Source organism: Cupressus sempervirens, chromosome 7 (genome assembly GCF_028749045.1).
Source record: "Cupressus sempervirens isolate cs-2001-9-10 chromosome 7, ASM2874904v1, whole genome shotgun sequence".
NCBI lineage: Eukaryota > Viridiplantae > Streptophyta > Pinopsida > Cupressales > Cupressaceae > Cupressus > Cupressus sempervirens.
Genome location: NC_143124.1, coordinates 628,500,320 through 628,514,538, shown reverse-complemented (window position 1 = coordinate 628,514,538; position 14,219 = coordinate 628,500,320). Strand labels below are relative to the sequence as shown.

Genomic DNA, 14,219 nt, shown 5'->3' with positions numbered 1-14,219 from the left:
GAGCTCATTTTGCATATCTATGATGGAGAATTTACACTTGCAGCTCATTGGAGAGCTTCAGGTTTGGTGTTTTCAAAGGATTCAGGATGAAAACCCTTCGTTCTGAGCAGCATGAGGAAATTCCATAGCTGGAGATGATTAAGATTGGAAATTACCAAATTGCCACATTTTGATTTCATGGTGAGAGCAATTTTAGTGAGTCAACTGTTTTGAAAGATTTATAATAATTTGTCGGGAGATAGTTGCAAGCAGAAATTTATCCAAAAGTTGCAAATCGTAGGTTTGCTGAGACTATTGCTCATTGTCATCAGTAGTGTAGCTTATGGGAAGTCAGTGATTGTATCCATTGTGTATCAATGGCTTAGTGTTGGCGTAGCGACTATATCCCCGATTAGATCCCTCTCCACCACCAATATGTGTTTTTGGTGTGATGGCAAAATCTACACTAAGAAAAGTTTTTGATAATTTCAAGGGAAGCAATTGAAGGCAGAATTTCTTACAAACCCTCACAAATTAAGGTTTTGGTTGAAGCACAACACTCCTACCTCAGCCATACAGCCTGTACGAAGCCAGAGGACATATTTGTTACTGATTGTGGTCATTATCAGTGATTTACAGGTATAATCAGAGAGTAAAACTCCTGTACCAAATCGATGAACCTGGGTGCATTCTCAATTGGATTTGGGAAGTGTTGATCAATTCTCAGTTCAATACTTCAGCCCTACAACCAGCTATTATCAGCATTATTTTCTGAATTATTTCAGTGTAGACTATTTGCATATCTTCTTGTTTTTGTCTCAAATCAAGGAAAATATTTTTTTTTTAAAAGAGAAGAACACAAACAACAACAACAAAAAAACAACATTAGCAATTGCAAAACCAAAACTTAATTTTCTTTCTGGTCAAATATTCTTGGAAACAAAAGATTTATCCTCAAATACCTAGCCGTCATCTTTCAACTTCTCATTCGTAAATGCATGATACAAGAAGAGTGTACAGCATGTACAGTTGTGGCAATCTCTTTTTGTTTCAATTGTTCTGTGTAACTGCTTATGAAACATACTACAGAATTTAAGTCAAGCAATCCAAGAGAACACAGGCACTCGGTCCTTTTAGTATGTAGTAATACGATGTTAATCTGAACAATGTAAAAGGCCTGATAAGGCCAAACATTACATTATCTTTATCTACACGTAAAAATGAATGTGCTAATTTATATTTTCTGAAATCCTATCAGAATAGGGGTTTCTGAATTGCGTTGAAATAAGTTAAAAGTGAATGTAAAAGGGCACTAACTAATGAATTAGTTCGATTTGACGATGTTTAAGATACTCATTAGAATACAGCAGGAAGCAGAAAGTACATAAAATAGTTCTGCGAAACAAATACCTACAAAGCCACTTCACATGCAGTATTATAGAATTGTTACAGGGTCTTCGCTGGCCTGCTTTAGACTAACCTATGAATTTCCGTTAGGAACTCAAACTTAAACTTCCGCAGAATAACTCTCCACAGAAGAAATTCCATAAACTTTCGAACCAGAGCTTTCATGTTAAGAGAACTCATAAGTAAGCATATTTTAATATGCGTTAAGGGTGATTCTAATTGCCAGATTAGTGAAGCTAGAGCCTGGAAAGTCTCTCCTCTGAGCCTTGTTAGGCTAAAGCTTCACTAATTTGAACTAAAGTAAGAATTCAACTTTTTCTAAAATTAATTGACCGAAAAATAAATTCAAAAATACATTTCCCTAAGATAATTTCCCTCAATTGATATGCTAGAATAGAGTACCTTTTTGGAAAAGTAAACGTTTTCGATGAAATATCCCTAAATGAACTGCAAGGGAAACCAGTTATGTCTTAACACGGAATTGTTTCTACAGAACGATTATCACTTTGAAAACTTTCAAGACAGTAAACATATTAATGTCCACAGACGACCAGAGTATGTCAGCGGGACTTGAAAAGCACAATTAGCTCGCGATAGATATGAGAAGGGATCTAACTGAAAGCTCTTCAATCGGAAACTAGAAGTAAAATGCCCTGATGAAAGAGCATGCGAGAAACTCAACTGTAAATGCTATCTTCCCTTGATCATCTTACATTTACTCAGAAGTATTTACAAATGTTGTACAGTATACTAGAAATGTGCATTATCTAAGCGTTGTGCTCGTTTTGAAATACGCATCGCCGGACCTTTGTTCGCTTTACTCGAACTATGTATTTCTAAACCGCAATTTAAATTTTCAGTTCAAGGAGCGTATCAATTATTAGCCTGCCTGTCAAGAGGAGGTTAACCAAGACTGTTACAGTAAATATTTTCAAAGAGGACAGTGAGATTAAGAGATTGAATTTTACTGTTTTGACTTTCCGTCTGGATCCTCCCGTCCATTGAAGCATAGCTGAAATCCTTGGTTTAAAAAATCAAAGTTTCCACTGCCACACATAATTTCAGTTAAAATCAGCAACATTTGCATTCGTTCGTCAAAATTCAGAAGGCTTCAACTAAAAGGGAAGTTCCAATCTTTTGTGGAAAGAATTAAATAGATTATATGTAACTTTAGAATTTAAGCATGTATACAACCTCAGTTTCTTCTCTTTCCCGCGCAGAACATAGCGCTATAGTTCTTCCTGGTTATAGTTCTGCAATTAAGCTTATCGTGGAATGTAATGCTATTTCGTCGGCAAATGATCGTATTAAAGACTTCTGACGAGCTTAAAAATACCAGTACGCACTAAGCATCTGTCTTGTGTTCCAAGTATGTATTCGGAGAGGAGTTTTATCGCTGCAGACTGCTACTTGCGACAGGCATTTATAGATTAATTTTACATTATAAATTGTATTTATTTATTTTTCATATTAAGGAATATTTGAATTCGGTAAATCAAATCAAAAATTGTTCTTATTCTTAGACAGTTATATTTCATAGAACTTTAATATTCATGTAATGATATATATTTTTAATTTATTTATTTTTTTAAATGGAACATATATTTATATCAAATGGTTTTCTTTTAATCTTTACTGCACATTTCTTATTAAGAACATTAATTTTATTAATTAATCATAATATTTTTATTAGTTCTTCCCTTTCATTCAATTCAATTGACATAGAATTTAAAAAATTAAAAAAAATTTCAAATGTTTATATCTTTTTCTAATTTTTCATTCTTTTTTAAATCACATATTTCATCCATTCTATTGGACCATACTATTTTTGGTAGGGAGAAAATTCAATTTTCTTCAATAAAAATACAAATATTTTTTAACAACTCTATCATACATTAATGAATGCATTAATTACAACTTTATCTTTTGTGACAAGTTGATTAGATTTTCAAAAAAGTAATATTTTTACCTTCCACTTCACACCACTTTGAACAAAAATGAATGCCTAATTAATATTAATTATCACAATTTATTTTTCTTAACAAGTTCAAATATAGTTAAATGTTTTATATTTCTTATTTTAAATATATTTATTAGTTTTATATTGATATTGGTAGTTTGAATTAAGTAATCAATAATTTATTTTTAAAATTAAATATTTGAACTTATAATTGAATTGGTAGAAATGAGTAATTCATTCATATAATATTATTTCTATTGTTATTTATATATTTCTTTAAATAATATAATTATTAATATTTTTTGAATTCTCTTCAACTCTCTCTATCATTCTACCTTTGTTTGTCATTATAATAACATATCATTCTCTCTTTTAGCTCTCTCTTTTTATCCTTCATTTATATCTATAAATCTTTATTTTCCTTCTTTTCTAATTATTGGCAGGGTCTTTGACGCATTGCCTCTCTTGTTTTAAATAAAATTAATTAATTTTTAATTTACTATCATATATTTTTACCATTTTTGAGGTGAGGATAATGATATTGATTGTTTTTATGATGGCGCTCATGTTGTAGGTGATATAAATGAGGGATATATTGTGGGCCCAAACTCTAAAAGATTTGATTTTGTTCACCATGTCATAAGAGATTTCAAAGGGAAGGGCGAAAATAATGTTATCAGCCCCCCAAGTTTCTAATCATGAACACCGTCAATATGCATTTTCTTCATCTAGTCATTGAAGCCTGCAATCATGTCGAAATAAGTGAAACACGTTGTAATCATTGGTGGTCTACAATGCGCAAACATGGGACATGATAATTTGGATAATGCATCTCATCAGCAGATTGTTCCTTTGCACTTTGGAGCAATGATCTATAGTAGTTCCAAAAGATGAATGAAGGATGACTAAAAAGAGCAAGGCAAGCTAAGTTGATGACTCAGCAAGCCAAGCCCTATCTCCAATGCTTCTATGACACCTACCACCTCAGAGGTGATGATGAACAAAGATTTCCTAGTTCTTAACTGCCACTTGATGCTGATAATTTCATTGATGGATAAAGTGAGTTAAGTGATGACACTTGTTGCATATCAATCACTTGAGAATTGTCATTGATGTGTGATGAAGACATTTGTAATTCATTTTCAGAGTTGTCATCAATTTTACATGATATGGACACTATTTATCTACTGGTTGATGGTTTAAAATTTCATGATACTATGGTTGTTAGTAGTTGTCCTAGTTGGGCTTTCATTGCATTTTCAAAATTAGTTTGGTCTACAACTATTATTGAGTTGCATGCAAATGTAAGGAGACATATCTATTTTTTGGATAGTACATATTGTTGTCAATTAGGATTGTGCCTATAGCAAGATGCAGAATCTAGCTATCCTATTAATACATGGAAACACTCTTAGGTGGTGGGTTGTCCTAAAATGAGAGATGAATCTCCAGAAGCTAAGTTGGTTCCTAAATAGTGATCACCTAAAACCTAAATTATATGCAGGAAAAGGGATGAGAAGTGAATGAAAAATAATTAATATGATCCTAAATGAGGTGATACACCGATGATTTTCTATGTAACTTTAATCAAATCAACACAAATTATGCAAGATACAAATGATTTACAATACTTAGACAAACACGCAACTACAAAAGTGATTCTATGCAAGGACCTAGATGTTGGAAATATAAGAGGAATAACTAAGAGGGGAGGGTGAATTAGTTACTACAAAAATAAATCTCAAATCCCTTAGATGTCAATACAAAATAAACTTTGAAAAACTAAACTCTATTTATGCTCGGTAAACACACTGAAAAATGTTGTAACTCGGTAAACACTGAAAATGCTTGGTAAATACTTCACATGAAAATCTTAAGATGTTATCTATGATTATCATTACTTTAACTTAGTTGCAAACATATAAAAGAAATAGCATGAGCACATTTGACACCAAGATTTAACGTGGAAACCCAATTTGGAAAAAACCACCAATTGCAACTAATTATTGTTTTTCACTCTTTTGAAGTTAGCCCTATTAGGAGTCAACCCTGTTAAAGGTTACAAAACACATTGTTAGGTGTGACCCTATTAGAGGATTTAATCACCCTGTTAGGAGTGGCCTTGTTAGAGGTCTTTGGACAATTCAATAGAAATGCCACCTTGTTAGAGGATTTACAAATAGTTGTTAAGCCAACTCTATTAAGAGATTTAGATCACTGCTACAATGATTAGAAAGTAACAATGACATGACCTAATTTTAGATGCAACCGAATTGCTGATTACAGATCTCAATTCTAGCTTATACTTGATCCTTCTTGATCGAATATATCATTTCAGCTTCTCAAGGATATTCTACGTATCCTTCTAATTTGCTTCCACTTAGCATCTTCAATTATCTTCCATTCATTCACACACTTCTAATCCTCAACTTGACCTTACACTTATATCCTTCATATTGTCAAGTCAGCTAGAATACAATTTAGAATAATTAATATTCATCTCCTCAGTCAATTAGAACCAAGAGATAAATCAATTGAACTCAATATACCAAAACAAGAAAACCATTTGTTAGCCGACCATGCTTGGTAGACACTAACTGAGACATATTTTTCCTATGTTAACCGATTAAACTTGGTCAACATTGCATACTTGCAAAGTTCCTTAGGTAATCGAGTGAGCTCAGTTAACACTAGTTCCATTCAACATTTCTTTCATTAATCGAGTGAGTTTGGTTAACACTCATCTTTCGCAGACTTTCCTTTGGCGCCCAAGTGAACTCGGTAGATACTATCTTTTGAACTTGGCAAACTCAGGAACACCCGGTAGACACAGAAAATTGTCTTCAATGCCCAAGTGAGCTTGGCATACACTGACTAGTGATGATATGACATTTTGTGTAACATTAAAGACAATACACAATTAATCAATTGTTTTAACACCAAAATCTTCTGCTTTGAAAGGAAAACCTAGGCTTTACCAATTTTCTACAAAAAGAATAAGGACACAAACAAAGACCTGTAGTCACATGTATCAAGGTTCAAACCTGCAATAAAGAATATTACTTAAATGAAAGATGAACACAACATAAAAGTAAAGAATCCACAATATTGCATGAGAATCAATGATAAGGAACCATTGAATCTATATAACCAATTGTGAAAAACCTCTGCTACAAATTGCTCTTACAGTCAACTCAAAATTTGTAATGTGCAAAAATCTAAATCTGAAAGAAGATAATCCCTCATAATAAGGTGAATGTACAATAAATAAAGCTCAAAACCCTAATTTAGATACCAAAAATATGCATAGAAAAAATAAGTCAAAATTGATCTAAACTATGAAGAAGCCCCTAAAAAATGCTCTCAACCACTTGTCAAACTGATAGATAACTGGAAAACTGCCCTTAACTCCTCAAAATCATGCATAAAACCCTAACTTAGATTTTAAAATTAACCTAGAAATATAGCATGTAAAATTCCTCAAAAATATGCGAAGTATGCATAAAATAGGCTCTCATACGAACTACATGCAAAACTGGCCTTAACTGCTCCGTATATTTCCAAAAATAGCACTAAAGTGCTCCATTACTGCATGAAAAATTCAAACTACCCTTAACCAAGAATGAACCTTATGTAATGTTTAGTTAACTCAAACAATCTATCTCTGCTAAAAATAGAACTCTTTGCCTTTACTGAAGGACTTAACTAAATATCACTTTGGATCTTAAAATAAACTTCTAGCTTTATATTGCTTCAATTTTTTCTCTCCCCCTTTTATAATAAATAATAATAACAAAGGCTTTATAATTATAATCATTTGATATATTAATTTTACAAGATTTATACAAATATTCCTCTTTTATTATATTTATGAATATTGATGTGTTTAATAATTAATGTTATTTATGTTACTAAATTTTAAGCATATTAATATTGATAAATATGGTAAAAGGGGGGTATAATAGAGCATTTTATGAATTTTTATACATAATGATAAAAATAGAACTCCTCCTTTAATATGCATAAACATCTATAAAAAATGTTTTATAGTTTTAATACACTCCCTTTACATATGGACTCGAAATATTATGTAATGTGGTGAAGGAATGAATAAAATGTAAAAGGTAAAGTCCTTTTTGGGCATTCGAATGCTTTGGGAGTTAAAACATGAGAGGAAGAAATAGATAAGGGTTTTCAAACCCTAGCCGCCATGAATCTGCTGCTATTTTGAGGGCTCCATTTCTTCTCCTTGCGTGGGTTTGTTCACTGCTTTTTCCATTCTGTAAATGCCATTTCTACTAGTGTATTTGGATGCCATGACTTCTCCATTTCATGGCTTAGTGATGGTTAATTTGTTGATTACATGGCTCTATTTCTTCTAGCTATGAGTTGGGCTCTCTATTATCATGGCTCCATTTGTTTTTTTAAAGAGGGGGAATCAGCTACAGCTATTAGTACTTGGAAATGGGTTGCTCATTCTCCCTCATGCTGGGCTGTTATTATGTAAGCTTCATGCTTGATGTTGTAATTCACATTCTTTGCTCCCTAGTTACATGCTACCATAATTTTATGGGTTTCTTGCTTTGTTACGAGTCTATGCTATGGATTTCATCTCCATTTCATGGTTATGCATTTCTTCTTCTTCACTTGCCTTGAGTTATGGTGATTTTTGGGTTTCCTACAATGCGCTATCAGTGCTATTTCATGGATTTCCTAATGTAAGTTACTTGCTCTCCATTATTTTGCTGGTATTTCTTTTCAACGAGCTATTTGCTATAGATGAATGTTTATATATTTGATGTCATGAGCTTCTTTCTCTCTAACTCATGGTTCCTACTCCATTTTTAATACTTATCTCTAGTTGTCATAAGAGTATATTTGATAGTTATGTTGTTTAGTATCAGATTGGTATGATCTTCATTTTCTACTATATAAACTGTATAAATTGCTAAGACTAATCTGTTTCTATCTGCAATGACCTATCCATGTTGAAACATGATTTTCTATTTCTATTATACCTCTGTGCTCTATGATGGAAATCATTATTTGTTGTAGCATCTTCTCTATTTCTTTTGTTGTTTCACATGTCATGCGAGTTGTATTCTGCCTTCAATAATCATAATAGTAGCGTCCCTATCTTTGAGTAATGGCAAGTAATTTGATTTTATATTTTCTAACTCTCTTTGGTTGAGTCTGAAATATTGAGAAAGTATTTTGCTCTTAATGGCAAGAGAGACTTCTATTTACAACAATCAATGACCCAAGAGTAATGAATGACATCTTCATGCTTTGTCGTTGCTTGGTATTTGGTTCTTCTTTTATCAGATATGTCATTAGCATATGGGATTGTACTATAGTAAGAATCCTCTTTTCTCCCTTTGAAGTGTCTTTGATATGTTTTGTTTCCAAATATTGTATTGAAAATATTATTGCTACTAGCATGAAATCTGCAATTTATTCCCCTACATTCTATTTCATTCACATGTATGCTAAAATTTATGATGAGATAACCATGTCATTGTTGTGTATATGCTTCACAATTTTTCCATATGGTATCAGTTCAATGCGTCATGTACATGTATAGAAATTAGTCATGTACCCATGAATGTTTTAGGGAATGGGAATATCTGATGCATTTTACCTCGTGTACTAAATATCTGATTTTGAATGACCACAAATATCTTTCTATTTATGTTGTAGCCTATTGACATTGCTAATGATTGTGAGCATGATTGTAGCTGCCTTAATGCATATGAATTTGAAATTTATTAATTGCCATTATTTTCTAAAGCTTTCTTTTGTATGTGCATCTATTCATACTGAGAATGGGGCTTATTTGAAACTCTAAGAATCTTTATTGTTAAATATTACAAACATATGTAAAATTCAGAAAATGATGCTCTCACAAAATTATTGATATCTCCTTTTTCGCTTTTTTTAGGGACTCTTCTTGCTATGCTATCTAAATCACCCTATTTTGGTCATAACCTAGAAATCATTTGTCTGGATTCCTTCTCAATCACCCAAAATATGCCCCACAATATGACTATATTTTCTTGTTGATTGCAACTCATACTCTATTTCTTTACCATAAACAATTTACTCTATATTTATCCTTTGAACTTTTATTTTCATATTCACATTCTTGTCTTTACAACCTTTCTGATCAATCCTTGAGTCCACCTGTAGCTTGCTGCCTATTTTGCTTATTCTGTTATTTCTTAATGTTATCTTCTCTACTATACATGCTTGAAAACTTTATCCCTAACTATATACTTGTAGAGTTCCAATTCCTCCATGATTCGATTGAAAGATTTCATACCTATAACATATGTTTGTCCCTTTGGCAATCTCCTTGTGTCTTCAATCTTCTACTATGGTTCAACTAGAAGGTCCCATACTTGTAATTTATGTATGCCCCCTCAACAGTCTCCTTCTGTCTTTAGCCCTTGCCTCTACATAATTTGACCAGAAAGTTTCACGCTTGTAATTTATGTGTGTCCTTCAATAGTCTCCTCAGTCCTTCAGTCTTGACCTCTACATGTCTCAATCAAAAGGCTTCATGTGTGTAATTTATGCAAGATCCTTCAACAACCTCAAACTTCATACTTGTATCTGCACATGAAACAAAATTATTAGCATAAAACCTGTTTTGCTTTCAAATATTTCTCTTGCCTTCACATCTTTTAATGCAATTATCTAAATAATTACAATGTAGGAGCACCAAGTAGTGTAGAGATAATTGGAAAGATTTCCATTGCTCAGTTCATATGAACTAACCCTCCTTTTTTTTTCATTTTTTCTATGTCAATTCCTAGATAGAGATGCAAGCTCAAACCTTCTTCAACATTTAGATCAACGATCCTTCCATTCAAGCAATGGAGGCCTTTCTCCTTATCTTTTCAGTACTCTTCTATTTATACAGTGTGTTTATTTAGATATTATGTTAGGAGCTGAGAATGCTTGTGTGGTATCTGAATGCATTGTATTAAGTACTATTTAAAATTTGAATACTTTATACCTTATCAAAATAGTTTTGAATATCTCAATAAAAATGTACTATTTTGGTACTTGTATCTCAAATAAAAATGATCAACTTTTCTCATTTATTGACTTTTGTACTTTACTTTTTACATCCATTCCATTATGTAATATGTATGCTCAACAACTTAAAACACCAAGCTTAGTATAAAAGCAAGCATAACATAGCAATTTAGGAGGTATGTTAAATTGGTAACACATATAAAAGATATCTTTCCTATGTATGGGTATGGTGACACCATCAACATCATCCTTATTGATGGTATGATTTAAACAACATTTGGAGGTTTGATTGGCTTATTAGTGTGTATGGGAGTTGCCTTACCCATCCTTTTCATGACTGGTGAATCTCTGTTTTTCAAGTTGACATGGGATCCTAATATTGTCATACCAAACTCTTATTGCTTGAGGCTAAAGAATCTTTAAGGAGGCAAGACTATGGTGTCCCTTTTTGGGGCATTAGGAATTACTTAAATAATTAAAAAAATTGTTGTCAAAATATATTGATAACTAATTTGATTTTATTTAATGGAGCAATTAAAGTGACTTTTAATATCAATCAAAATTATAAAATAAAAGTCACTTCATTTTAGATTTTAAAAAATGGGAAAGAAATAGAATGCCATGAGTTGAGTTGATGGAAGGCCAAGAATTTTTTTGAGGATGTTATTAAAGAACTAGATGATTTTTCAGGAGGTTTGTTGTTTGCAATTTTTTTGTATTTACAAAATTGGACATCCCTACACAATTTTGCATAAGATTTGTAGTTTAAACTCTCTAACAAAAGCATTCTTATGATGTTTTTAAAAGGCAGTTGATTATACATTGAATTGGCCTAAGTTTATCATCCCACATATGTCATTTTTTGACATTTCCATCAATTTTTTCTTTGTATTTCTTGCAAAACCATATTTTCATTTCCTGGCTATTAAATACTCAATTTTTGGAAATATTTAGGTATTTCTGTAATTTTTCATGTTTGGATTGTTAGTTTATGTTTTCCTTTTTGTCCTAGGTTTCTTATTTTTGAATCCTAGTTGTTTTGACCTATTGTAAGCTTAATTCCATGTTATATTCAAAGAGAAAATAAACAATTTTAAGTTACTTACAAGTAGGGTTTAAAAGTTTTGCAAGTCATTATTCTTTGTTTAAAATTTTGCAATATGAAATCAAAAGTCCATAAAAGTTTCTTAAGTAATAACATTGGGCTTTTTATAATTCATTACAAGTTGTTTTTTCTTATAACATTTTTTTTGAAGGAAAGTCCCTTATTTTAATGAAATGTTAAGTCATGTAATTTGGCTTTTAAAGTTCAACTAGACAACTTCTTCATAACAAAATACTTGCACGAATGCATATGAAGCCTAATTATATACAAAGTCATCATCTTTAATAAGCATTGCAAGCATTTTTAACAAAGTTTTTAATGTTGTCACCACGATCTTAAAGCTTGACCACAACAATTCATTATAACTTAAAACATTATAATGCTTGCAACATAGTCTTAGAAGCCTGGCATCACCTTTTTCCATGCCAATACATTGTGAATATTTTTAAGGGGACATTTTTCATATGTCATTGGGCTATAAAATTCCATTTATTTGTATTTCCAAATGCTTGCCATCTTGAGCATAAAACCTAACCTAGGGGAAGACCAATTCATTATTTTGTTCTCATTTACTTTAACAAAGCATATTTTTTCCTTAGGTCACCATTTTTGGGAAAATTTGCAAGTTGGCTTGCAAAATCATTTTTATACTCTAATTATTTGTGAGAAGAGAACCAGATTTGAAGAAGACAGAAAGATTGAAGAAGGTATAGCCTTACTTATGAGAAGAGAATCATATGGTAAAAAAATTAATTAAATGTTGGACTTGCAATGAGTTTGGTCATTATGCTTCTAATTGTCCTAAAAGAGAGAAAAAGTATAAAAGAAATTTCAAGCCTAGAAGACCTAGAGATTGTTTGGAGATGATGAATCTAAGGAAAGAGTTTAGAATGAAAGTGACGATGAGTTATAATTTGTGGCTATAAAAGAAGAAAGCTCTAAAATTTTGAATTAGAGAAGAAAAGGCCCTAGTTTCTCAACTTGAAAAAAAATTTGGTTGAATTATAGACAATGGTTGTTCACATCATATGACTGGTGATATAAACAAGTATAATAAATTCAGAAATCATGATGGAGGTATTGTTAGAGTTGGTAACAATGTCACCTGTCACATCACAAGGAGAGGATCTATTACTCTTGATGGAAAGACTAACATTGATGATGTTTATTTTTTTGATGGTTTGAAACATAACTTGTTGAGTGTTGGACAGTTAGTTGACAAAGGTTATCAGTTTCAGTTCACAAAGAAGACCTGCATTATCAAAGATAAGGATGGTAAGCTAATTGGAACAAGTAAAATCTCCAGAGGTAATGTGTTTTAATTGAATCTAATTGAGATGACTTTTTTGGTTGCAAAAGTGGATAACAGTTGGTTATGGATAGAAGATTGTGTCATATAAAATTTGATATTATTGTGAAGGCTAGTAGTACATTTGCAGTTAGAGATTTACCTAAGATCATGAAGCCTACTAATTTTGTTTGCAAGGAATGTATAATGGCTAATCAGAAGAAGGTTTCATTTCCCAGCAACAAGTTCACTACTATAAAGAAGTTGGAGATTGATCATACATACTTGAGCAGTCCTACCAAAACAAGAGGTTTTTATGAAGAAAGGTACTTTATGATTATTTTTTATGATCTCACTAGAATGATGTGGGTAGATTTTTTAAATAAAAATTTGAGGCATTTGAGAAGTTCAAAATATTTAAGAATAAAGTTGAGAATGAACTTAGTGTAAAGATTAAGTGTTTGAGATTAGATAGAGGTGGAGAGTTTGCTTCTAGAGACTATAACATGTTTTGTGAAGAAAATGGAATTAAGAGATGATTGTCATCACCCAAGACCCCTGAGAAAAATGGGATAGCAGAAAGAAGGAATAGATATGTATTAGAGGTAGCAAGAGAAATGATGTATCCAAGACATTTTGGAGGGAACTAGTTAATACAACAATATACACCATGAACAAAGTGTATATCATAAAAGGTACAAAAAAGACTCCTTATGAATTATGGTTTGGACATTCTCCTTCAGTGAAGTATTTCAGAATCTTTTGAAGTAAGTGTTACATAAATAGAGATGATGATATTGGTATGTTTGATCAAAGAAGTGATGAAGGTGTGTTCCTTAGTTATTTATTGAAAAGAAAATCTTGCATATGTTTTAATCATAGAACTAAGACAATTGTTGACTGTGCAAATGTGAAAATAGATGAAAAGTTTGGAGTTAAAGAAAGAATATTGGATTATAACTCTGATGAGGAAGAAGATAATCCTAGATTTTTTAGAGAGAATATTGAATTTTTCTAGAGATAAGAGTTGAGATAACAACTACTACACCTACCAAGAACTTGGCAAGAATCACCCTACATAATGAATTTTTGGAAATAAAGAAAAAGGAGTAATGAAAAGAAATAGAGTACATGAGGAACTATGTTTGATTTTACAAGTTGAACCTAAGAGCATAGATGAGGTATGAAAGGATGATCATAGGATTTGAGAAATGAAGGAAGAACTAGATCATATTGTGAAGAATGGAACATAGGAATTAGTTCTTAGGCCTAAAGACAAGAATGTTATAGGAACTAAATTGGTATTTAGAAACAAGATGAATGAACAAAGTGAAGTTGTGAGGAACAAAGCTAGATTGGTATGCAACGGATACTCATAGCAAGAAAGTATAGATTATGAAGAAACATTTTACCCCATATCCAGAATGGAAGCAATA

At 31.7% G+C, this 14,219-nt stretch overlaps 1 protein-coding gene across 4 annotated transcripts in view; it reads right to left on the bottom strand.

Moving 5' to 3' along the window:
- LOC149548267 (uncharacterized) overlaps positions 1-2,784 on the bottom strand; it is a 312,683-nt gene extending 309,899 nt beyond the window's left edge. For all 4 annotated transcript variants that reach the window (XM_089792325.1, XM_089792327.1, XM_089792328.1 and 1 more), the window contains exons 1-2: positions 2,581-2,784; positions 2,355-2,432 (exon numbers count right to left, since the gene is read on the bottom strand). In XM_089792325.1, the coding sequence (XP_089648451.1) occupies positions 2,355-2,396 (42 nt within the window). In that variant the 5' untranslated portion in view covers positions 2,397-2,432; positions 2,581-2,784. The remainder of the gene's footprint in view (positions 1-2,354; positions 2,433-2,580) is intronic.
- Between the last annotated feature and the right edge of the window lie 11,435 nt (positions 2,785-14,219).